Genomic DNA, 25556 nt, shown 5'->3' on the forward strand with positions numbered 1-25556 from the left:
CAGCGTGAAGCGGGGGCTGCTCTGCGGGGAGGGCTCTCCGCTTGCTTGGGGACTGTTTCCCACAGAGCTTTGGGGCGGTGAAGGGAAGTGACTGGCCAGTGCTGGCCTAGGGTACCTTGTGGCAGCACTCAGTCATGTTCTTTGAAGAACCAGGAACTCGTGGCTGGAAGTGGAGCTGGGGAAAGTCCGGGTAGAGGCCACACGGCTAGGACCTGCAGGAACCCTGAGAAAAATTGGGCCCGCCCCCGGGCACGCCCATCTCTGCCCGCTGCCCTGCTGGCTGGAAGCGAGTGCCCACTGTGTACCTGAGTGAGGGGAGCCCCAGGCCGGCCCCGCCCACTCCGTGAAGCCACTGGGGCTGGAGCCAGCTCCGGGACTACAAAAGACTGCTGCGGGCTCCCGCAGGTCCTCAGAGGCCGTCTGTGGGACACCATGCCTGTTGGCCGGGTGAAGCTGGCCCCACTCTGGGTCCTGGCCCTGGCCCTGGCTTGCTGCCAGCACACAGGTAGGACCTGAGCTGCCAGATTTCCCAGATGTGGCTTGGGCCACTGTCCCAAGTCCTGGTCTCAGGTGAACAGTGGGCACCAGCCGTTTGGCCCCCACCTGCAGCCTGATTCTCCCCAGACAGCTTCTGGCTCGGGAGCCAGGGAGGGGGGGTCTTTCTCTGCTGCAGTGGCAAAGAGGGCTCCATCCCCAGGCCCTGCAGGCCTGTTCAGGGTGGCCATGGGAGGCAGGTCTGGAGAGTCTGCCTCTGTCAGGGCCTTGGTGCACTGCCAGAGGTCTCGTTCTTGGGTGAAGGTGTGATGCCACAAGGGGACCCCATCCCACCCCGGCCTGTGGCCCTGAGGGTGCCAGTCCCAGGTGAGGGAGGCTGTGAGCAGATGGAGGGTCAGGAGATAGTGAGGAGGTAAGCTAGGAGGTGAGGGGATGGTAGGGAGGTGAGTGAGGAGGTGAGGGGATGGTGAGGAGGTAAGTGAGGAGGGGGGAGGGGATGGTGAGGAGGTGAGTGAGGAGGGGGGAGGGGATGGTGAGGAGGTGAGTGAGGAGGGGGGAGGGGATGGTGAGGAGGTGAGTGAGGAGGGGGGAGGGGATGGTGAGGAGGTGAGCTAGGAGGTGAGGGGATGGTAGGGAGGTGAGTGAGGAGGTGAGGGGATGGTGAGGAGGTGAGTGAGGAGGGGGGAGGGGGTGGTGAGGAGGTAAGTGAGGAGGGGGGAGGGGATGGTGAGGAGGTGAGTGAGGAGGGGGGAGGGGATGGTGAGGAGGTGAGTGAGGAGGTGAGGGGATGGTGAGGAGGTGAGTGAGGAGGGGAGGGGATGGTGAGGAGGTGAGTGAGGAGGGGGGAGGGGATGGTGAGGAGGTGAGTGAGGAGGGGAGGGGATGGTGAGGAGGTGAGTGAGGAGGAGGAGGGGGTGGTGAGGAGGTGAGTGAGGAGGGGGGAGGGGGTGGTGAGGAGGTAAGTGAGGAGGTGAGGGGATGGTGAGGAGGTGAGTGAGGAGGGGGGAGGGGATGGTGAGGAGGTGAGTGAGGAGGGGGGAGGGGGTGGTGAGGAGGTGAGTGAGGAGGGGGGAGGGGGTGGTGAGGAGGTGAGTGAGGAGGGGGGAGGGGGTGGTGAGGAGGTGAGTGAGGAGGGGGGAGGGGGTGGTGAGGAGGTGAGTGAGGAGGGGGAGGGGGTGGTGAGGAGGTGAGTGAGGAGGGGAGGGGATGGTGAGGAGGTGAGTGAGGAGGGGGAGGGGGTGGTGAGGAGGTGAGTGAGGAGGGGAGGGGATGGTGAGGAGGTGAGATGCTCTCTGCTCTGGCCCTGCTCCCTCTGCTGGAGACTTTGACCCAGAAGGGCCTCCTGCCCGCCTGCCTGTGGTCCTCTGGAGACAGTGCAGATCCCTGTCCAGTTGGCCGGGCCCTCCCGGCCACCACTGAGCCACAGTGGACTCTCGCAGCCTTGGGCTGTCCTCCAGGGCTTCCTGGACCTGCGTCTGCAGAGCTCGGGGGGCAGGGCCAGGACACTGGCTGAGGGCTCCCCGTGTCTCAGCCTCTGGTCTCTGTCAAGCCATTTCAAGGCTGGCCTGGCCTGGCCTCTGATGTCTGGGAGCTCTGGACAGGCACCACTCTCCTCCGTGGCCTCCCCCAGGGCTGCAGTGGGGCCTGGACAGAGCCCAGACCTCAGCCTGTCACTCAGAAGGGCCAGGGTCTCTTCTGTCCACACAGAAGCCCCACTCTCTGCCCTCGCTGCCTTAGTCATCGGACAGGCTGAGCCCGACCTGGCTCCTCCAGATACACTGTACTGACCTGTTCTCACTGTCCGCTGCTCTCAGCCTAATCTCCACACAGGGGAGGTGGCTGCAGGCTGGCCTCTCCACCGCCTGCCCTTGGTAGATGCACGGCCATGAGCAGGTGACCCTGCCTGTGCAGGGTCAGGGACGGGACTCCCTGCTGAGCGCATGGCAGGCAGAGAGGATGGCCCCCAGGCCTGTCCACCTGGGTGGGAGCAGCCTGGCACCTCAGCTGGGCACAGGCAGCCCTTGTGACTGGCCCTCCCGCCTGTTTCCTGTACTTCTGTCCCTACCTGCATCCCCACCTCTGGGAACCAGCAGCCTGGACGGTGGAGGCACCCGTCCTGCTCAGACGGGCCCTACTCATCTCTTTCAGGCCAGGCCCAGGAGAACTCTCAGAAACCCACCTACAAGCGGCACCCAAGCATCTCCCTGGCTCAGGGGCACAGTGGTAAGGCTTGGCCTTCTATCCCTTGCTGGTTCCACAACCTCCAGCATGTGTGGTCCAGCAGGCCCAGGACTTCTGGAGGTGGCAACACAGCTGGTTACCACTGAGGGGTCAGAACTTCCGGGGCTGGAGAGCCCCACGCCCTCCCCCGCAGTCACTGCCTGGCTGGCCTTGGCTCTGTGGACATTGCAGCTGTCAAGGCCCAAGCTTCGGAGGGGGCCGCAGGCCTTCAGGGCTGGCGGGCTGTGGTTCTCCCTGGGGCTCTCCAGCTTTGTGGACAGACTTTGGCATCTGTCTCCCTGTATTTCAGCAGGGTCAGCGTTGATGGTAGAGGCTGGCTATGGCACAGCAGGGGTCTTGTGCGGTGGGGACAAAGCAGTTTTTCTCAGCTTCCTTTCCATGAGCCAGACAGAATCAGACAGAGGGCCCTGTGGTTAATTTCAACACGGAGAGCCTATCATAAGCCACACTGACTGGTTCAGGGACTTTTGAGTTTCTGGTTATGCCAAGACCCCTGGCAGAGGAGCCGTGGGCCCTCCCTGTCCAGTGCTCCCGCCCCTCCCCCAAGGGCCCTTTCCCCTTCCCTTTCGGGATGCACCAGTGTGCCAGGCCCACGTCTGTGTCACACACAGGGCTCCAGGGTCACTCCCATCCCTCTGCACGTTAGCAACCCTGTACCAACAGAAGGCTCTGGGCCCTCAGGCCCTTGAAGGCCAAAAGCCCAGGTCTTCTTGGAGCAGCAGCTGGAGAGGCAGTGCAAGGCAGGGCCTGTGTGCTGTGCCATGCCCTGCTTGGCTGGGCACCTGTGAGCCTGCAGACAGAACGGGGAGGGGTCTCCATCATGGCTTCCTCTGGGTGGTGGGGCCCCAGCCCACCAGGACGTGCAGCCCCAGGAACCCCTGTCTCCGCAGGCGACCCACTCCACGCGGTGACACTCCTCCCTCCTCTGCGGCCCCTCACAGTGGCGCAGGGTGAGTGCAAAGGCAAGGCTTGCCCGGGGAGCGGGGGACGTGGGCACTCTTCTTTCAGACCTGGAAGGGGCAGGTGGACAGCGGGGTAGCTAAGCCAGGGCTGCCTGAGGCCGCAGCGTCTGGGCCTGTCAGCGCGTGGCGGGATGCGTGGTGGGATGCGGCAGCGTGTGGAGGGAGGCGGCAGCTGCCGTGTGCCCAGGAGGCTGTGGGAGGGGTGGCAGCCCAAAGGCAAAACCACCTTGGCCTGCAGCCCCGAACCCCGCACACAACGGGCGGGTCTGCAGCACCTGGGGCGACTTCCACTACAAGACCTTCGACGGCCACGTCTTCCGCTTCCCCGGCCTCTGCAACTACGTGTTCTCCGCGCACTGCGGGGCCGCCTACGAGGACTTCAACGTGCAGCTGCGCCGCGGCCTGGACTCCAACTCCACCACGCTGCAAAGGATCAGCATGAAGCTTGATGGCCTGGTTGTTGAGCTGACCAAGAGCGCCGTCCTGGTCAATGGCCGTCGGTGAGTCTCCGGGCGGGGCGGCTGGGCAGTGAAGGGTCAGCGAGCCTCGCAGCCCTGGGCCTCCAGGCCCTCCCTGTCGGGGGCTGGCTCTCCCAGCCCCCCGGGGATGGGCCCAGTCCCTCGGCACCTCAGCCTCTCTCCTCCACAGCGTCCAGCTGCCCTTCAGCCAGTCCGGGGTTCTCATCGAGCTCAGCAGTGGATACCTGAAGGTGGTGGCCAGACTGGGACTGGTCTTCCTGTGGAACGAGGATGACAGTCTCCTGGTGAGCTGGAGAGGGGCAGAGGGGCGGGGGCAGAGGAGCTGGGAAGGGCGGAGAGTGACGGTGGGTGTGGGGAAGAGGTGGGCAGGGCCTTGTGAGGAGGATAGGAGGGGCCACACTTCCAGCCCGGGCCTGGCCGGCCCAGCAGGCCCCCCAGAGATCTAGAGGATCCCTGGGCCAAAGGTGAGACGTGCAGGCTGTAGGTGAGGCAAGGCCCTGCCGCCCCAGCACGGAGGCCCCGAGTGGGCAGCATCCCGCCCGCTTGTGGTCAGCTTCCTGTGGCTCCCGCGGGGTCTCCCAGCCTGTGCCTCCTCTGGGAGCCTCTCCTTCCTAGCTTGGGACCCCCCTGGTGGGGACAGGTCTGACATCTCTCCCCACTTCAGCTGGAGCTGGACACCAAGTATGCCAACAAGACCTGTGGGCTCTGTGGAGATTTCAACGGCAGCCCCATGTCCAGCGAGTTCATCGTGCACAGTAAGGCTGTGGGCGGGGCCAGCGCCATCCGCTCAGCCCTCCCAGTGCTCTCCGGAGACTCAGACTACCAGTGCTCCCCAGAGCCTCAGTGCTCCCCGGAGCCCCAGAGCCTCGGACTCCCAGTGCTTCCTGGAGCCCCAGAGCCCCAGTGCTCCCCAGAGCTCCAGAGCCCCAGTGCTCCCCGGAGCCCCAGAGTCCCAGTGCTCCCCGGAGACTCGGACTCCCAGTGCTCCCCAGAGCCTCAGACTACCAGTGCTCCCCGGAGCCCCAGTGCTCCCTGGAGCCCCAGAGCCTCGGACTACCAGTGCATCCCAGAGCCCCAGAGGCCCATTGCTCCCCGGAGCCCCAGAGCCTTGGACTCCCAGTGCTTCCTGGAGCCCCAGAGCCTCAGTGCTCCCCAGAGCTCCAGAGCCCCAGCGCTCCCCGGAGCCCCAGAGTCCCAGTGCTCCCCGGAGACTCGGACTCCCAGTGCTCCCCAGAGCCTCAGACTCCCAGTGCTCTCCCCGGAGCCCCAGAGCCCCAGTGCTCCCTGGAGCCCCAGAGTCCCAGTGCTCCCCGGAGACTCGGACTCCCAATGCTCCCCAGAGACTCGGACTCCCAGTGCTCCCCAGAGACTCGGACTCCCAGTGCTCCCCAGAGACTCGGACTCCCAGTGCTCCCCAGAGCCCCAGAGTCCCAGTCTCCCCAGAGCCCCAGTGCTCCCCAGAGCCCCAGACTCCCAGGACCAGAAGTCTGACACCTCCAAATTGTGTGCAAGTATTCTCCCCCACATCCATGAAGCATGCATGCGTGTGCCAGGGCCCTGTGCACGCTCCCCACGCAGGCCTGTGCAGAGGCTCAGCTCTAGCACACTCCCACACGCATGTGGCCCATCTGACACACAGGACACCAGGGTCCTGTGTGGTTGGCGGCAACCCCCCATGCTGCAACCCGGGAGCCCTCAGCTCCTCCCTCTTCCTCATGCCACTTCCAGGCTCCCAGAGCGTCAGGGTCAAGTTAGCAGGACCACTCGGGCATCCTCGGAAGGGGCCTGCAAGCCCCCTCTGGGAACGAGCCCTAAGACTTTGCTGGGCTGAGGTCCAGGGACCGCTCAGAACTGGCCCTGTGTCCCCTGCAGATGTCAGACTGACCCCTCTCGAGTTTGGGAACCTGCAGAAGATGGATGGCCCCATAGAACAATGCCAAGACCCCATCCCTGAGCCTCAGAACTGCTCAAACAGCGTTGTAAGCCTGGAGGAGAACCGGCCAGAGGGACTGGGGGGGGGACAGTGAGCCACGGGGACACTCCAGGGCTCTCTGAGTTGAGGCTCAGCCTGGGTTCGTCTTGCCAGGGCATCTGCAATGAGATCTTGAGAGGCCAGCTGTTCACAGGCTGCGCGGGCCTGGTGGACGTCGGTAGCTACGTGGAGGCCTGCCAGCAGGACGTCTGCCGGTGCCCCCAGGACCACCTACCCAGCTGCCTGTGCCACACCCTAGCTGAGTACTCCAGGCAGTGTGCCCACGCTGGAGGGGAGCCACAGGACTGGAGGAGCCCTGACTTCTGCCGTGAGCGCCTCTCCCCATGCCCCCCCTGTGCAGAATCATCCTGGGCTTGGGGCCATGACGCCAGCCTCTCCTCCTGGTCTCTGCAGCCCAGACCTGCCCCTTCGACATGCAGCACCAGGAGTGTGGCTCGCCCTGCCTGGACACCTGCTCCAACCCCCAGCACTCCCAGACCTGCGAGGACCACTGTGTCGCTGGGTGCTTCTGCCCCGAGGGTAAGACGGGGTCCCCGTCTGCAAGCCCATGCACTGGACTACAGCTGCCTTCTGGGTGCCAGGTGGCCATCTGCCGCAGCTGAGCCTTGGAGAACAGAGCCCTCTGACCCCAACGGGAGGTGTCGTGGGCTTCGATGCTGGCTGGCCGTGGCCCAGCTGGCACCTACCTGCCACACAGCTGGGCTGCTCTCTGCAGGGCTGGTGATCGATGACATCGGCCAGACTGGCTGTGTCCCTGTGTCTCAGTGCGCCTGTCTGTACAACGGAACTTCCTATGCACCAGGGACCAACTACTCTACCGACTGCTCCACGTGGTAGGTTCTGGAATGCCCAGACAGGCCCCTGGGTGGCCCAGGGCCGGACCCAGGCTCCCTGCCGCCTGTGCGGGGACCAATGAGCCTGCTGCTCCTGGGGCTAATACGTAAGTTGTCCCTTGTCCTGCTGCCTGTAGTACCTGCTCTGGAGGCCGGTGGAGCTGCCTGGAGGTCCCCTGCCCAGGCACCTGCTCAGTGCTGGGCGGGTCCCACTTCTCCACATTTGACGAGAGGCAGTACACGGTGCATGGAGACTGCAGCTATGTGCTGACCAAGGTAGGGCTTGGGCTGTCTCTGAGTCTCTGCTTTCAGGGATGCACCTGGCTGGGAGCCCAGGCCCAGCCTCCTAGTGTAACTCCCCCACCCTGGGGTCCCAATCCAGCCTCTCACATCTCAGCTGTCATTGGAGAGCTTCAGGATACCTGGTGTCAGGTCCCTGTCACGGGCTCCACAGGGACACACAGTGCTCCCTTGATGGAGGACCATGGAGGACCACTGTCCAGTGACCTGACTGAACCCTCTGACCTTGAGCTTCATCTTTGTTTGGGGACTTGAACTCTGGGTCTCTTGCCAGGCAGATTCTCTACCAACAGAGCTATGCCTTTAGCCCCGAGTTTTCGTTTAGTGAACTGGGGGTGTAGGGGTTTGACCTGGGGATTCTGTGCTTGATGGGCCAGGGCTCCCACAAGACGCAGTTAGACTGCGTTTTGTTTTGCCAGTCCTGGGACTTGAACCTGGGCCTGGGCATTGTCCCTGAGCTTCTTGGGGTGATGCCAGAGCTCCACTTCTGGCTCTTTGTGGCTGGAGAGAAGAGGCTCACAGACTCTCCTGCCGGGCTGGCTTCAGTGGTCCGCAGATCCCGGCCTCCCGAGGAGCTAGGATTACAGGGAGGATTTACCGGCGCTCGGCCACACTGCATCTCAGATTTACAAATAAATCACGCCAAAGGTCCAGATAACTGCCATGAACCCCTATTCTTGGTACAGTTCCCTCAGATTAATTTATACATTAGCAAGACTTTCTTACAACCAAGGAGTCAAAATGGACCCATTATCGTGACACCCATGTGGTACTCATTGCATGGCATCTATCAGAGGCATTTATTACATGGAGTTCATCACCTGGCATCCAAAACATGGCATCTGTCATGCTGTTCTTGGCGCTGCATGTTCTCCAGGGCTAGGTAAATGCAGAGCGTGCTGCATCTGCTAGCACAGGGTCCCATCACAGAGCAGTGTCACACAGAATAGTGCCACTGCCCTGGGCACCTGGGACTCCTGCCCGCCCGTCTCCACCCTTGGAGCCCACACACCCATGGGTCACGCGGTTGAAATGATCAATGGCTACCTCCCCTCTACTCAGTGGGTGTATTGCAGGTCCCCTGTGTGGGCTGTGGGGCTGGGGCACTGTTTGAGGACCTGAGAGCACATCTTTCTGGGACTGGAGAGTCCATGGTTGTAGCTGGTCAGGATATCAGTGAGGGGAGGTGGGTGGTGGGTGGGCACAGCCTGAGCAGTTGTTCTGTGTCTGCAGCTGTGTGACAGTGATGGGTTCACTGTGCTGGCTGAGCTGCGCAAATGTGGACTGACTGACAGTGAGACTTGCCTGAAGAGTGTGACGCTGAGCCTGGGTGGGGGCCAGACGGTGAGTGTCACAAGTGGGGTGGGGTGGTGGTGTGGTAGCAGTGGGAACTCAGGGACTGATCCAGGGTGGGAGGAAGGGGTGTCCTGTGGCTAGACAGTTCTACCCAAGAACGGGCAACAAGGGACTGTGGCCCTTCCCTCTATGTCAAAAGCCCTGGCAAGCAAGGTGGGTCTTTCCCCTCTGCCCAAGCCCTGGGCACCAATGGTTGTGGGCTTCTCCCCTAGTGGTGGTCACTTGAGTCTTCTCAGTGTCTGTCCCTAAGTGGAGTGGCTCAGGGACTGGACATAGAGCCCTCAGGCCTGGCCCACCTGGCCCCAGGTAGGAAAAGTTGCAGTATCTTTGGCCAGCCGCCTTCTTCAGTTAAGTTGATTTTAAAAAATAAGTCGATTTTAGTGGGAATTAAGGCACCATTTATCTGGCAAATATCATGTAACCCTTCTATTAATTACAATAAAAAATATATTAAAAAATAAGTCGATTTTAGGCTTTAGATGTTGGGGGAAAAGTTCTCATAAAGTTCAAGAAACTAGAACAGGAATCAGAATGCCCCATGGGGTCTGTGACCCTCTGAGGAGGAAGTCTCCAGGCCCTCAAGAACACATTCTACAGACTCAGCGGGGGCGTTGGGGAGCAGGGGAAAGGGGACAGCTGGAGGGACGAGGCACCAGGCCTCCGCCACACACTGACTATGACTGCGGCTACTTCCAGGTTGTTATGATAAAGGCCAGTGGAGAGGTCTTTGTGAATCAGATCTACACCCAGCTGCCGGTGTCTGCAGGTGAGGGTGCTGCCTGCAGTCTCCCCATGCACCCCGTAATCATAAGCTGCCTACAGGTCTCTACATACCCCAGAAAAACTTTTGTGTTCTTTGTCCGCAGCCAATGTCACCCTCTTCAGACCCTCAACCTTCTTCCTCATTGCTCAGACCACCCTGGGCCTGCAGCTGGATGTCCAGCTGGTGCCCACCATGCAGGTGTATGTACGGCTGGCACCTGAGCTCCGGGGACTGACCTGTGGTAAGAGGCACCACCTCTGGGATGCCTGAGCCAACCCCACCCCAGAGCCCACACAGACCTCAAGCTGCCCTCTGGCCCCCCAGGTCTCTGTGGGAACTTCAACAGCATCCAGGCTGATGACTTCAGGACCATGAGTGGGGTGGTGGAAGGCACTGCTGCTGCTTTCTTCAACACCTTCAAGACCCAGGCTGCCTGCCCCAATGTTAGGAACAGCTTTGAGGACCCTTGCTCACTCAGTGTGGAGAATGGTATGTGTGGACACTGGCTGGCATCGGAATGGCTGCCCAGGGCTGGTCCACCCACTCCCACTGCTGAGCTGGGCATTTTCCCAACGCCCTCCAACCCCAGTTGAGGTTCAGCTCTCTGCTCTGAAGGGAAGTCACCAGGCAGTGGACAGGCAAACTCACCAATGTGCACTGGGTGACAGGCGAGGCAAGCCTGGGTGCTCCAGAGCAGATGGGAGGTTGGTGTCCATGTCTGGGTGTGGCAGTGGACAAGGACCCCTGGAACAGAGGTCCTTGTCTTTCATCACTGAGCACACAGAATCACACTTTGGGCCTCTGCTTCTGGGTCTCTCTAGATCTACCAGTGATATTAGCTGCCCAGCTCCCTGGACCAGGCAAGACACACACAGGCATGGCTCAGTTCAGCCAGTCCTGCCTCCATCACTACCTGCCTGTGGCATAACCATCTTGGTTTGCCTGTCTACTCTGGTGGCTCTGAGGAAGAGAGCTGGGGGCTGAGAAAGGGAGGAGCCTTGGCTGTGCCTGCTCTGTGCTCCCTGTGTGTCAGGGGGACCCATATCCCCAGCCTGCAATGCTGTTTGCAGTGTAACGGTACCTGACGTGTCTGTTGGTACAGATGCCAGAACCTCCAAACCTCAGGCAGGAGCAAGCCCGGGGTTCACATGTGTGAGTGGCTGATGGCTTCTCCTCTGTCCACAGAGAAATATGCCCAGTACTGGTGCTCACTGCTGACAAACGCCAGTGGCCCTTTTTCCCAGTGCCACGCCACCGTGAACCCTGCTGCCTACTATTCGGTAACACTCTCTGCAGCTCCCCTGGACACAGGCCCACTATTGGGCTTTGGAATCCTCCATAAAGGGCTTGGGAACTCTGAGGAGGAACACCTGGTGGGCAGTGGGCAGCGGGGGCTGAATGAATCCCTGTGCTCTGCTGCCATTTCCTGGTTCTCACACCTCATTCACCCACTATATTTATTGGTCCACTCATTCATCATTTCCATTAGCCTACACCAGCACAGGAACTAAACTCACAGGGTTTCAGCCAGCTGAAGCCAAGGGCTGAGTGGGAAATCAGGAAGGGACAGAGCAGATGCATACAAAGCCTGTACCTGGTGGGTCACAGAGAGAAACAACAGAGATTCCCAGAACTCACTGTTGCGAGGACCTTATTGACCTTTCCTAAGGTACCAAGATGCAGTATTCAAGTATTGTGCACTGTACCAGTACTGTGTGCCAGGGAGGGTGGGGGTCATGAGGGGACTCTGAGGGTACTGTGTTCTGCACAAGTACTGTCCAACAGGGAGGGTGGGGCCCAGAAAAGGTTCTGGTGAAGCCAGGGAATGTGGGAAGATGCAAGGACACTGGATTTCCAGACCCAAGGCCAGCAGTGAAGGAGATGCCACCATATTCTTGATGCCCCCAGAACTGGGAGTTGAAGGGCCCTGAGAGACAGACGGTCCCTGACACCCTGACCTTGTCCCCCAGAACTGCATGTTCGACACATGCAACTGTGAGAAGAGCGAGGACTGCATGTGTGCAGCCCTGTCCTCCTATGTGCACGCCTGCGTTGCCCGGGGAGTGCTGCTCAGTGGCTGGCGGGATGGCCTCTGCAGTGAGTGTTCCTGGGAGAGGGGGAAGGGGCCCTACATGTCCTCCAGGGGCTTGGCACTACACCTGGCTCTAGGGCTGAGCAGCAGCCAAACCACTGTGGACTCAGGATCTGGGGAGCCAAAGGTGCCTCAGCCCAGTGGGATACCCGCTGACTCCAGGCTGTTTACCACCACAATCCTGAGTGTCCCCTTGTTGTTTCCCATTCCATAGCCAAACCCACCACTACCTGTCCAAAGTCAATGAGCTACCATTACTACATCAGCACCTGCCAGCCCACCTGCCGCTCCCTGAGCCAGGAGGACGTCACTTGTCAGGTCAGCTTTGTCCCTGTGGATGGCTGTGCCTGCCCTGAGGGCACCTTCCTGGATGACTCGGGCAAGTGTGTACAAGCAGCCAGCTGCCCCTGCTACCACAGAGGCTCCACGGTCCCCAATGGCGAGTCTGTGCATGACAACGGGGCTGTCTGGTAGGACCTGGGGCCAGGTGGGGCGGGGGCTGGGCAGAGCGGGGGCCAGGTAGGGTAGGCCTCAGGGCCTCATTGGCCTAGAGTGGACTCTGATAGCCTTCTCCTCCTAGCACCTGCACAAAGGGGTCACTGACCTGCATCGGAGGCCCTGTACCCTCTCCAGGTGAGTCTGGAGTGGGAACCGCTGCACTCAGGCCCCCTTATCCCCATGAGAAGCTCCCTACTGGATGCTGGGGTTGAACAGACAAGAGGTTGTTGATTGGCTTCTCTGTATCTGGTATGATATCTGTCCCCAGCCCCTCAGTGCTGGTGAGGAAGACGGAAGCAAGGTCTGAGCCATTCCCCACATATAGACCACATAATCACACATACCTCTCCACACACACGCCCTCACACATACGCACGCACACACATGCATGCACAACCACACACATGCATACTTGTGCACGCATGCACACACATGCACAGATGTGTACCCCTCCTGCTGGCGGGTAGAGAGATGTCTCTTGACTGGCCCCTCCCCTCCCCAGTGTGTGATGCGCCCATGGTCTACTTTGACTGCCGGAATGCCACGTATGGGGCCACCGGGGCTGGCTGCCAGAAGAGCTGCCACACTCTGGACATGGCCTGCGTAAGCATCCTGGTCACCCCCGAGGATGCTCTCATGATCCTCTCACTGACCCCTGACGCTTCCTGCTGAGGGTGTCTGTGGCTGTTCCTGTGGTGGGGTCAGATGAGCTCACCAGCATACAGGAACTGGGGGTGGTGTGGCTAGACTGGTCCTCAGAAGACTGTGACTCCCGGGGTCCTGCAGCTGTGTGCCAAATCTCTTGGGGGACATGGCAGGTCTGGCTTTGTCCCTGTCCACTCACCCCTGTCCGCCTCCCCTACAGTACAGCCCTCAGTGCGTACCTGGTTGCGTGTGCCCTGGAGGGCTGGTGGCAGATGGCAATGGTGGCTGTGTGGCTGAGGAGGACTGTCCCTGTGTGCACAACGAGGCCACGTACAGACGTGGGGAGACAATCCGAGTGGGCTGCAACAACTGGTACGTGGCCACCCAAGCCGTCCTCAGCCCTGACTCAGAGGCCAGGCTGGAGATGGCTGCCTGAGCCCTGTCACTGGCTGTTGAGCCAGGAGGGCTTTGGTCAGACATTTAAATGACTGCACCCTCTTGGAGATCACAGCCATCCATAGGCACCTGCAGAGCCTCTGGGGGGCCCCACCCCTAGCTAGCAGGGGCTCAGGCCTGCCCTCTGTGCCCCACACAGCACCTGTGAGAACAGAAAGTGGCAGTGCACAGATGAACCCTGCCTGGCCACCTGCTCTGTGTATGGGGAGGGCCACTACCTCACCTTCGACGGGCAGCGCTACAGTTTCAGTGGGGACTGCGAGTACACACTGGTGCAGGTATGGGGGGTGAGCATGCACTGGTCAGGTGGGGTCCGGGTGAGTGGGTGCTGGTGCTGTGGGTGGGGAGAAGGGCGAGTGTGCGCTGGTGCAGTCAGGGGTGGGGAGCTTGTGCACTGGTGCAGATGTGTGCAGAGAGGGGAGCCAGCAGCCTGGGCCACAGACGCGCAAGTCCTGGAGAAAGCAGCTCTCCCCAGAATGTCTCCTTAGCCCTCCATTCTCTGCCCTCCCAGGATCACTGCAGTGCAAACAGCAGTGCCCAGGGCACCTTCCGTGTGGTCACTGAGAATGTCCCCTGTGGCACCACAGGGACCACCTGCTCCAAGTCCATCAAGATCTTCCTTGGGGTGAGAAGCCCGGGCACCAGGGCTCCATGGTGGGATGAGGGGACCAGGCCTGGGGCTCGCTCGTGGTCAGTCCGGGGCTGGGGCCCCCTGGCAGGGTGGGGCGGGAGCTCTGGGGCTCGGCCTGAGGGCTCCTCTGTCACGTAGCACTATGAGCTGAAGCTGAGCGACGGCAAGGTGGAGGTGGTTCAGAAGGAGACGGGGCAGGAGGCACCCTACTCCATCCACCAGGAGGGCATCTACCTGGTGGTGGAGACCGACGTTGGCCTGGTGCTACTATGGGACCGAAGGACCAGCATCTTCCTCAGGCTGGATCCTGAATTCAAGGTGAGACCACTGCATTGCTCACACCAAGGCCAGAGAGACAGACACAGTGAGCAGGGCAGAGACGGTTCTCTCCTGGAAGGCCCCTAGTCACAGGCCCAGGGTAGTGGGGAGAGGCCCAGGGCCCTCCCCATCCCAATTGGTGTTTTGGCTCCTTGTAAGACAGACTAGACCATCCGCTGAGGGCCCTGTGCCCTCGCCATGCTGCTCCCCATGCTCCCCACTCTTCCCCCTCTAGGAAGTGGGGCAGCGGTATGTGGGAAGGGGGCCCTGGTATACCTCTGCTCTTCCCCGGCTCTGCAGGGCAGGGTCTGCGGCCTGTGCGGGAACTTTGACAACAACGCCATCAACGACTTCACCACGCGCAGTCAGTCCGTGGTGGGAGATGTGCTGGAGTTTGGCAACAGCTGGAAGTTCTCCCCGTCCTGCCCCAATGCCCTGGCCCCCAAGGACCCCTGCACGGCCAACCCTTACCGCAAGTCCTGGGCCCAGAAGCAGTGCAGCATCATCAACAGCCAGACCTTCGCTGCCTGCCACCCCCACGTATGACTGAGGGCAGGGGGTGTGGGCCTGGCTGAAGCTGCATGGGCAGTGGGCAAGGAGAGTGTGCAGAGAGGGAGAAGCAGCCCTCAGCCCAGGATGTCTGTGGAGTCAGGACCTAACTGTGGGCATTAGCCTTTTGCTTCCCTGAACGCCACTGGAAACAGGGTCCATGGACCAGTGTGCGTCTGGGTCTCCACACCCCAGGCAGATGGGTCCCCAGGAACTGAAGCCCTGTCTCCCTCAGGTGGAACCCACCAAGTACTACGAGGCCTGTGTGAGCGACGCCTGCGCCTGCGACTCGGGGGGCGACTGCGAGTGCTTCTGCACCGCCGTGGCGGCCTACGCCCAGGCCTGCCACGACGTGGGCGTGTGTGTGTCCTGGAGGACGCCGGACGTCTGCCGTGAGTGCCCTGGGTGGAGAGCAGCACGGCGTGGCCTCGGGAGGGGCTGAAAGGTTTTGAAGGAAAGCAGGATAGGGCTGAGGGTGGGGGGCTGCCTGGCCCGGAACGGTTCTGTAAGAGGGGGTGGGGCACGCTCCCCAGCCCTGCGTGAGCCCAGGGCTGTGGTTGAGGGTCTGTCTAGAGACCCCTGCTCCCTCCTCCTGTCAGCCCCTCTAGACCTGGGCACCAGGAGGAGCCTGGACTCAGGCGGCCTCCCTACTCCACATCACCACCACCGACCGTGGCGGAGAGAGCAGGGGAGCACGGGCTGTGCTCCGGGCTGACTCTCACTGCCTCCCTAGCGTTGTTCTGTGACTACTACAATGGCGAGGGCCAGTGCACGTGGCACTACCAGCCCTGTGGAGCCCCGTGCATGCGCACCTGCCGGAACCCCAGTGGCCACTGCCTGAACGACCTGCGTGGCCTTGAAGGTGGGCTGGGGGGCTGGCCTGGAGAACCGCGTGGCCCGCGTCCCTGGGGTCTGGTCTGAGGGCTGCCCTGGGGAACATAGGACCCTGAGTCGGGGCCTGCTCCTCGCAGGGGACCCCGTGGTGGCCCCTGGCGTGCCGCAGCGCTGGCCGGTGGGTCTGACGCAGCCCCGGTCCACAGGCTGTTACCCCCAGTGCTCTCCGGAAACCCCCATCTTCGACGAGGAGAAGATGCAGTGTGTGATGACATGCCCCACCCCGCAGCCACCACCCCCCACCTGCCGAGTCCACGGGAAGACATACCGGCCTGGCCAGGCAGTGCCCTCTGACCAGAGCTGTCAGTCCTGGTGAGCCCCACGCCCCGTGTGTGTGGGGAGGGGGTCTGGACCACTCCACTCCAGCAGCTCTGGCCTTGAGCCCCGCGACCCAGGGGCCTGGGGATCCAGGAAGGCTGCCAGTGCTCCGGACACAGCACACAGGATGTGATTCTCTTAGGGGCTGGCGTCCTCTGCTTTGATGTCCAGAGGTGAAGCTGAGCCGGGCTGCATTCCAGGCTGAGGCGCTTTGCACTTTGGGGGGAACTGGGAGGGGCCAGCCAATAGGGTATAGAGGAGACTGAGCCATGAAGACGCCCAGGGCCCAGGGGATGGGCACCCATCCGAAGCCTGGGCCGTTGGGCAGTGATCCACTGTCACTGGCCAGTCCTGGAGAAGGCATGGCCCCCACGGCTGCTGACCGCACAGGGCTGCAGCCTGGCCTGTGGCAGCCTTACATGCCCTGCCGCACTGCTTCCTGTCCCACAGCTTCTGCAGGGAGAGCGGCTTGCACTGTGTCCACGATGCTGCGGGTGAGCGGTCGCCACGGCCTGGGCTGGGGGCTGGGGGCTGCCCGTCTCCGCCAGCGTCCGGCCCGTCCTCAGCCCAGCTGCTCTGCTCCCCGTAGCCTGTTTCTGCACCTATGGCGGGAGACGCTACCTTCCGGGGGCTGAGATCTACCAAACCGCTGACGGCATGGGGGGCTGCATGACGGCCCGCTGTGCGGCCAACGGCACCGTGGAGAGGAAGCATGGCCTGTGTGACCCCTCCACCCCCGAGCCCACAACCACCTTCTCCTTCTCCACCACTCCACCCGGTAAGGCGGGGGCCGCTGCCTGCTCTGTGGCTGCCCCGCGGCTTCTCTTGCTCGGTGCCAGGTGTATGCCCAGCACTGGGAGCAACCGCTGAGGTCAGAAGAGGTCTGGGGCATCAGCCTGAAGATGTACTGTCGCCACTCCCAGGCGACCTGCGGTGGAAAGGGGCCAGCACCCGCCCCCAGCCCCTGGGCGGGCCTGGTGTCCATGCTCCTGCCTGCAGAAGCAGAAGGCCTGGCTTCGAGGGCTCTCGGATCTCAGGACTGAGGGTTCCCCAGAGCATGCACTCCAGGCATCCCCGAGTCCTACGCCCACTGTGCCTCTCTGAGCGAGGAGTTTCTATAACTCCGGCTTCCAGGGGGCTATATGCCAACTGTGCATGTCAGGCGGGCTGAGGGCTGGCCTCCAGTGCTCAGTTTTCCACGTTTGGCCCACTTTTGTGGTGAAACTCCAGGGCAGCAGACAGCGTGTCGGAGCTGACAGGGCCAGAAGGAGCCTTGGCCCTGACACTCAGCTCTGCTTCTTTCTTTGCCCATAGCTGTGAGCACAGGGCCCAGACGCACCCAGACCTCAACACGCACGGATCCCGAGAGCAGCGCCACGCCCACAGCCACCAGCCCGTCCTCCAGGGAGACGTCCAGCCCCACCTCGGCCCTGACCAGCCCAGGCTGCGGGGAGGATGAGTGCCAGTGGACCCCGTGGCTGGACGTCAGCCGTCCAGGGCGGGGTATTGACAGCGGTGACTTTGAGACACCGGAAAACCTCCGGGCACATGGGTTCCGGGTCTGCTTGGCACCAAGGGCCGTGCAGTGCCGGGCGGAGGGTGCCCCCCAGGAGCCCGTCCAGGCCCTGGGGCAGCACGTGGAGTGCAGCCCCAGCGTGGGGCTGAGCTGCCGCAACAGGGACCAGGTGTCCGGGATCTGCAGCAACTACCAGGTGAGGTTCTTCTGCTGCAGCCCAGTGCCCTGTGCCAGCTCCGCTGGCACAGTCCCCACCCTCGGCTCCACCTCCAGCACCACCAGAACCACAGCAACCAGAGAACCACCCACCGCCTCCGAGGATTCCTCCACCACAGCGAGCCCGGCCACGGCCTCTGCAGCTAGTGCACCTGTGCCAAGAAGTCCTGTGTTCACTCCAGGCACCCCCACCTCTGCCCCAGGCACCCCCACCTCCGCCCCAGGCACAGTAACTCTCCACACCACGAGCACAATGCAAGGGTCAACCACTTCAGCAAGGCCCTCTCCGTCCACCTTTGCCACGGGAGCCACAGTGCAGACCCACGGCCTGACCCCCTCTGGAGAGCCCTGTCAGAGAGAGCTGTGCCACTGGACGGAATGGATGGATGGCAGCTACCCCAAGCCTGACCGAGACAGCGGCGATTTTGACACGTTTCAAAACCTGCGGATGGAAGGCTTCCACTTCTGTGAGCAGCCCCGCAATGTGCAGTGCAGGGCATCGTTTTTCCCCAACACGCCATTGGCAGAGCTGGGCCAGGAGGTGACCTGCAACAGGGAGCAGGGGCTGATCTGCCTGAACAAAAACCAACTTCCGCCCATCTGCTACAACTATGAGATTCGGCTGCAGTGCTGCCAGGTCGTGGACCTGTGTACACCCATCATACCAGCCAGCACCCAGGCCCCACCACCAGACATCAGGATCCAGACACGGACGCCCACCCGGACTGGCAGCACCCCCTCACCCTCCACCAAGCACGTCCCCGTGCAGTCAGCACAGGTGCACAGAGTAGATGTCTCCACAAGCACTGCTCACACCAGCACTGAACCTGCGGCCACACACTGCCAGCCTCAGTGTCACTGGACCAAATGGTTCAACGTGGACTCGCCGGTGCCCGGGCCTCACGGAGGGGACGAGGAAACCTACAGCAGCATCCGGAGGGCCGGGGAGCGCGTCTGCGGGCGCCCCGAGGACATCACGCAGCTGCAGTGCAGGGCTGAGAACCACCCAGAAGTGAGCCTGGACAGGCTGGGCCAGGTGGTGCAGTGCGACCCCGACCTGGGCCTGCGGTGCCGGAACCAGGACCAACCCGGGGCCCTGGGGATGTGCCTGGACTACGAGGTGCGGGTGCTGTGCTGCCGGGAGCCGGACGACTGCCCTGGGACCTCGGCAACAGGCCCTCCACCCACAGGAACCACGGGGAGAGTCACGCCTGTGCACACAGTCAGCTTCTCCTCTCCACACACAGTCAGCTACAACTCTCCACACACAGTCAGCTCCTCCTCTGCACACACAGTCAACACCTCCTCTCCACACACAGTCAGTTCCTCCTCTCCACACACAGTCAGCACCTCCTCTCCACACACAGTCAGCTACACCTCTCCACACACAGTCAGCACCTCCTCTCCACACACAGTCAGCTACACCTCTCCACACACAGTCAGCACCTCCTCTCCACACACAGTCAGCACCTCCTCTTCACACACAGTCAGCACCTCCTCTCCACACACAGTCAGCTACACCTCTCCACACACAGTCAGCTATACCTCTCCACACACAGTCAGCACCTCCTCTCCACACACAGTCAGCACCTCCTCTTCACACACAGTCAGCACCTCCTCTCCACACACAGTCAGCTCCTCCTCTCCACACACAGTCAGCTACACCTCTCCACACACAGTCAGCTATACCTCTCCACACACAGTCAGCACCTCCTCTCCACACACAGTCAGCACCTCCTCTCCACACACAGTCAGCACCTCCTCTCCACACACAGTCAGCTACACCTCTCCACACACAGTCAGCTACACCTCTCCACACACAGTCAGCACCTCCTCTCCACACACAGTCAGCACCTCCTCTCCACACACAGTCAGCTATACCTCTCCACACACAGTCAGCACCTCCTCTCCACACACAGTCAGCACCTCCTCTTCACACACAGTCAGCACCTCCTCTCCACACACAGTCAGCTCCTCCTCTCCACACACAGTCAGCTACACCTCTCCACACACAGTCAGCTATACCTCTCCACACACAGTCAGCACCTCCTCTCCACACACAGTCAGCACCTCCTCTCCACACACAGTCAGCACCTCCTCTCCACACACAGTCAGCTACACCTCTCCACACACAGTCAGCTACACCTCTCCACACACAGTCAGCACCTCCTCTCCACACACAGTCAGCACCTCCTCTCCACACACAGTCAGCACCTCATCTCCACACACAGTCAGCTACACCTCTCCACACACAGTCAGCTATACCTCTCCACACACAGTCAGCACCTCCTCTCCACACACAGTCAGCACCTCCTCTTCACACACAGTCAGCACCTCCTCTCCACACACAGTCAGCTCCTCCTCTCCACACACAGTCAGCTACACCTCTCCACACACAGTCAGCTATACCTCTCCACACACAGTCAGCACCTCCTCTCCACACACAGTCAGCACCTCCTCTCCACACACAGTCAGCACCTCCTCTCCACACACAGTCAGCTACACCTCTCCACACACAGTCAGCTACACCTCTCCACACACAGTCAGCACCTCCTCTCCACACACAGTCAGCTATACCTCTCCACACACAGTCAGCACCTCCTCTCCACACACAGTCAGCACCTCCTCTTCACACACAGTCAGCACCTCCTCTCCACACACAGTCAGCTCCTCCTCTCCACACACAGTCAGCTACACCTCTCCACACACACTCAGCTATACCTCTCCACACACAGTCAGCACCTCCTCTCCACACACAGTCAGCACCTCCTCTCCACACACAGTCAGCACCTCCTCTCCACACACAGTCAGCTACACCTCTCCACACACAGTCAGCTACACCTCTCCACACACAGTCAGCACCTCCTCTCCACACACAGTCAGCTACACCTCTCCACACACAGTCAGCTATACCTCTCCACACACAGTCAGCACCTCCTCTCCACACACAGTCAGCACCTCCTCTTCACACACAGTCAGCACCTCCTCTCCACACACAGTCAGCTCCTCCTCTCCACACACAGTCAGCTACACCTCTCCACACACAGTCAGCTATACCTCTCCACACACAGTCAGCACCTCCTCTCCACACACAGTCAGCACCTCCTCTCCACACACAGTCAGCACCTCCTCTCCACACACAGTCAGCTACACCTCTCCACACACAGTCAGCTACACCTCTCCACACACAGTCAGCACCTCCTCTCCACACACAGTCAGCACCTCATCTCCACACACAGTCAGCTACACCTCTCCACACACAGTCAGCTCCTCCTCTCCACACACAGTCAGCTACACCTCTCCACACACAGTCAGCTACACCTCTCCACACACAGTCAGCACCTCCTCTCCACACACAGTCAGCACCTCCTCTCCACACACAGTCAGCACCTCCTCTCCACACACAGTCAGCTCCTCCTCTCCACACACAGTCAGCTCCTCCTCTCCACACACAGTCAGCACCTCCTCTCCACACACAGTCAGCACCTCCTCTCCACACACAGTCAGCTACACCTCTCCACACACAGTCAGCACCTCCTCTCCACACACAGTCAGCACCTCCTCTTCACACACAGTCAGCTCCTCCTCTCCACACACAGTCAGCTCCTCCTCTGCACACACAGTCAGCACCTCCTCTCCACACACAGTCAGCACCTCCTCTCCACACACAGTCAGCACCTCCTCTCCACACACAGTCAGCTACACCTCTCCACACACAGTCAGCACCTCCTCTCCACACACAGTCAGCTCCTCCTCTCCACACACAGTCAGCACCTCCTCTCCACACACAGTCAGCACCTCCTCTCCACACACAGTCAGCACCTCCTCTTCACACACAGTCAGCACCTCCTCTCCACACTCAGTCAGCACCTCCTCTCCACACACAGTCAGCTCCTCCTCTCCACACACAGTCAGCACCTCCTCTCCACACACAGTCAGCACCTCCTCTCCAAACACAGTCAGCACCTCCTCTCCACACACAGTCAGCTCCTCCTCTCCACACACAGTCAGCACCTCCTCTCCACACACAGTCAGCTCCTCCTCTCCACACACAGTCAGCACCTCCTCTCCACACACAGTCAGCACCTCCTCTCCACACACAGTCAGCACCTCCTCTCCACACACACTCAGCAGCTCCTCTCCACACACAGTCAGCACCTCCTCTCCACACACAGTCAGCTCCTCCTCTCCACATACAGTCAGCACCTCCTCTCCACACACAGTCAGCTACACCTCTCCACACACATTCAGTACCTCCTCTCCACACACAGTCAGCACCTCCTCTCCACACACAGTCAGCTACACCTCTCCACATACAGTCAGCACCTCCTCTCCACACACAGTCAGCTCCTCCTCTCCACACACAGTCAGCTACACCTCTCCACACACAGTCAGCACCTCCTCTCCACACACAGTCAGCACCTCCTCTCCACACACAGTCAGCACCTCCTCTCCAAACACAGTCAGCACCTCCTCTCCACACACAGTCAGCTCCTCCTCTCCACACACAGTCAGCACCTCCTCTCCACACACAGTCAGCTCCTCTTCTCCACACACAGTCAGCACCTCCTCTCCACACACAGTCAGCACCTCCTCTCCACACACAGTCAGCACCTCCTCTCCACACACACTCAGCAGCTCCTCTCCACACACAGTCAGCACCTCCTCTCCACACACAGTCAGCTTCTCCTCTCCACATACAGTCAGCACCTCCTCTCCACACACAGTCAGCTACACCTCTCCACACACAGTCAGCACCTCCTCTCCACACACAGTCAGCACCTCCTCTCCAAACACAGTCAGCACCTCCTCTCCACACACAGTCAGCTCCTCCTCTCCACACACAGTCAGCACCTCCTCTCCACACACAGTCAGCACCTCCTCTCCACACACACTCAGCAGCTCCTCTCCACACACAGTCAGCACCTCCTCTCCACACACAGTCAGCTCCTCCTCTCCACATACAGTCAGCACCTCCTCTCCACACACAGTCAGCTACACCTCTCCACACACAGTCAGCACCTCCTCTCCACACACAGTCAGCACCTCCTCTTCACACACAGTCAGCACATCCTCTCCACACACAGTCAGCACCTCCTCTCCACACACAGTCAGCTCCTCCTCTCCACACACAGTCAGCTATACCTCTCCACACACAGTCAGCACCTCCTCTCCACACACAGTCAGCACCTCCTCTCCACACACAGTCAGCTACACCTCTCCACACACAGTCAGCTACACCTCTCCACACACAGTCAGCACCTCCTCTCCACACACAGTCAGCTCCTCCTCTCCACACACAGTCAGCACCTCCTCTCCACACATAGTCAGCACCTCCTCTCCACACACAGTCAGCTACACCTCTCCACACACAGTCAGCTACACCTCTGCACACACAGTCAGCACCTCCTCTCCACACACAGTCAGCACCTCCTCTCCACACACAGTCAGCACCTCCTCTCCACACACAGTCAGCTCCTCCTCTCCACACACAGTCTGCACCTCCTCTTCACACACAGTCAGCACCTCCTCTCCACACACAGTCAGCTCCTCCTCTCCACACACAGTCAGCACCTCCTCTTCACACACAGTCAGCACCTCCTCTCCACACACAGTCAGCTCCTCCTCTCCACACACAGTCAGCACCTCCTCTTCACACACAGTCAGCACCTCCTCTCCACACACAGTCAGCTCCTCCTCTCCACACACAGTCAGCACCTCCTCTCCACACACAGTCAGCACCTCCTCTGCACACACAGTCAGCACCTCCTCTTCACACACAGTCAGCACCTCCTCTCCACACACAGTCAGCTACACCTCTCCACACACAGTCAGCACCTCCTCTCCACACACAGTCAGTACCTCCTCTCCACACACAGTCAGCACCTCCTCTCCACACACAGTCAGCACCTCCTCTCCACACTCAGTCAGCACCTCCTCTCCACACACAGTCAGCACCTCCTCTCCACACACAGTCAGCTCCTCCTCTCCACACACAGTCAGCTACACCTCTCCACACACAGTCAGCACCTCCTCTCCACACACAGTCAGCACCTCCTCTCCACACACAGTCAGCACCTCCTCTCCACACACAGTCAGCACCTCCTCTCCACACACAGTCAGCTCCTCCTCTCCACACACAGTCAGCACCTCCTCTCCACACACAGTCAGCACCTCCTCTGCACACACAGTCAGCTCCTCCTCTCCACACACAGTCAGCACCTCCTCTCCACACACAGTCAGCTCCTCCTCTGCACACACAGTCAGCACCTCCTCTCCACACACAGTCAGCACCTCCTCTCCACACACAGTCAGCACCTCCTCTCCACACACAGTCAGCACCTCCTCTCCAAACACAGTCAGCACCTCCTCTCCACACACAGTCAGCTCCTCCTCTCCACACACAGTCAGCACCTCCTCTCCACACACAGTCAGCACCTCCTCTCCACACACAGTCAGCTCCTCCTCTCCACACACAGTCAGCACCTCCTCTCCACACACAGTCAGCTCCTCCTCTGCACACACAGTCAGCACCTCCTCTCCACACACAGTCAGCTACACCTCTCCACACACAGTCAGCACCTCCTCTGCACACACAGTCAGCACCTCCTCTGCACACACAGTCAGCACATCCTCTCCACACAAAGTCAGCTACACCTCTCCACACACAGTCAGCTACACCTCTCCACACACAGTCAGCACCTCCTCTCCACACACAGTCAGCACCTCCTCTCCACACACAGTCAGCACCTCCTCTGCACACACAGTCAGTACCTCCTCTCCACACACAGTCAGCTACACCTCTCCACACACAGTCAGCACCTCCTCTGCACACACAGTCAGCACCTCCTCTCCACACACAGTCAGCTACACCTCTCCATACACAGTCAGCACCTCCTCTCCACACACAGTCAGCTCCTCCTCTCCACACACAGTCAGCAGCTCCTCTCCACACACAGTCAGCACCTCCTCTCCACACACAGTCAGCACCTCCTCTCCACACACAGTCAGCTCCTCCTCTCCACACACAGTCAGCACCTCCTCTCCACACACAGTCAGCACCTCCTCTGGACACACAGTAGGTACCTCCTCTCCACACACAGTTAGCACCTCCTCTCCACACACAGTCAGCACCTCCTCTCCACACACAGTCAGCTCCTCCTCTCCACACACAGTCAGCACCTCCTCTCCACACACAGTCAGCACCTCCTCTCCACACACAGTCAGCTACACCTCTCCACACACAGTCAGCTCTTCCTCTGGACCCCACACAAGCTCCACCTCTGAGAGTCTCAGCACAGCTTCTGTGTCTGTGACCAGCCTGAGCACTGTGTCTGGACCTCAGCCTCTCCCCTCCTCAGCTGTGACACCCGCGTGCCAGCCTCAGTGTCACTGGACCAAATGGTTCAACGTGGACTCGCCGGTGCCTGGGCCTCACGGAGGGGACGAGGAAACCTACAGCAGCATCCGGAGGGCCGGGGAGCGCGTCTGCGGGCGCCCCGAGGACATCACGCAGCTGCAGTGCAGGGCTGAGAACCACCCGGAGGTGAGCCTGGACAGGCTGGGCCAGGTGGTGCAGTGCGACCTTGACCTGGGCCTGCGGTGCCGGAACCGGGACCAACCCGGGGCCCTGGGGATGTGCCTGGACTACGAGGTGCGGGTGCTGTGCTGCCGGGAGCCGGACGACTGCCCTGGGACCTCGGCTGTGCCTCATGTCATCTCTGCCACGACTCCCCTCACTCCGCCCTCATCCCACTCGGCTCCCTCCTCCCCGTGGACGCCCAGCTCCCTGTCAGTCTCCACTCCCAATTGCTTCTGCCATGTGAACAACCAGCTGTTCGTGGCGGGTAGGTGCCGTGGCCTGTGGTGTAGCTCGTGGTCCCCGTGAGGGTGGTCCTCCTGTGGACAGCCGCCATTGCTGGCATTTAGCTATCTGGCAGTTGGGCTACAGACCCTTGAGGGTGTTGAGTCCATCTCAATGCAGGTGGCTAGGCCCCTGGG

The 25556-nt window shown here is 60.9% G+C and overlaps 1 protein-coding gene across 1 annotated transcript in view; it reads left to right on the top strand.

Moving 5' to 3' along the window:
- Positions 1-426: 426 nt before the first annotated feature.
- The window catches only part of Muc5ac (mucin 5AC, oligomeric mucus/gel-forming), a 32205-nt gene continuing 7075 nt past the window's right edge, over positions 427-25556 (top strand). Inside the window, exons 1-36 of the mRNA XM_090348618.1 lie at positions 427-505; positions 2644-2718; positions 3627-3686; positions 3937-4198; positions 4347-4461; positions 4842-4932; positions 6050-6156; positions 6264-6477; positions 6564-6689; positions 6886-7003; positions 7141-7279; positions 8537-8647; positions 9356-9425; positions 9526-9663; positions 9747-9911; positions 10608-10702; positions 11393-11519; positions 11729-11984; positions 12095-12147; positions 12515-12615; positions 12878-13029; positions 13253-13391; positions 13625-13738; positions 13883-14062; positions 14363-14602; positions 14847-15003; positions 15345-15473; positions 15652-15817; positions 16274-16317; positions 16413-16601; positions 16878-16917; positions 17145-18777; positions 21094-21141; positions 22093-22164; positions 24046-24093; positions 24607-25402. Of these exons, the coding sequence (XP_090204744.1) occupies positions 433-505; positions 2644-2718; positions 3627-3686; positions 3937-4198; positions 4347-4461; positions 4842-4932; positions 6050-6156; positions 6264-6477; positions 6564-6689; positions 6886-7003; positions 7141-7279; positions 8537-8647; positions 9356-9425; positions 9526-9663; positions 9747-9911; positions 10608-10702; positions 11393-11519; positions 11729-11984; positions 12095-12147; positions 12515-12615; positions 12878-13029; positions 13253-13391; positions 13625-13738; positions 13883-14062; positions 14363-14602; positions 14847-15003; positions 15345-15473; positions 15652-15817; positions 16274-16317; positions 16413-16601; positions 16878-16917; positions 17145-18777; positions 21094-21141; positions 22093-22164; positions 24046-24093; positions 24607-25402 (6643 nt within the window). The 5' untranslated portion in view covers positions 427-432. The remainder of the gene's footprint in view (positions 506-2643; positions 2719-3626; positions 3687-3936; positions 4199-4346; positions 4462-4841; positions 4933-6049; positions 6157-6263; positions 6478-6563; positions 6690-6885; positions 7004-7140; positions 7280-8536; positions 8648-9355; positions 9426-9525; positions 9664-9746; positions 9912-10607; positions 10703-11392; positions 11520-11728; positions 11985-12094; positions 12148-12514; positions 12616-12877; positions 13030-13252; positions 13392-13624; positions 13739-13882; positions 14063-14362; positions 14603-14846; positions 15004-15344; positions 15474-15651; positions 15818-16273; positions 16318-16412; positions 16602-16877; positions 16918-17144; positions 18778-21093; positions 21142-22092; positions 22165-24045; positions 24094-24606; positions 25403-25556) is intronic.

The sequence above is a fragment of the Megascapheus bottae genome, chromosome 16, assembly GCF_031878675.1.
Source record: "Megascapheus bottae isolate mThoBot1 chromosome 16, mThoBot2.hap1, whole genome shotgun sequence".
NCBI lineage: Eukaryota > Metazoa > Chordata > Mammalia > Rodentia > Geomyidae > Megascapheus > Megascapheus bottae.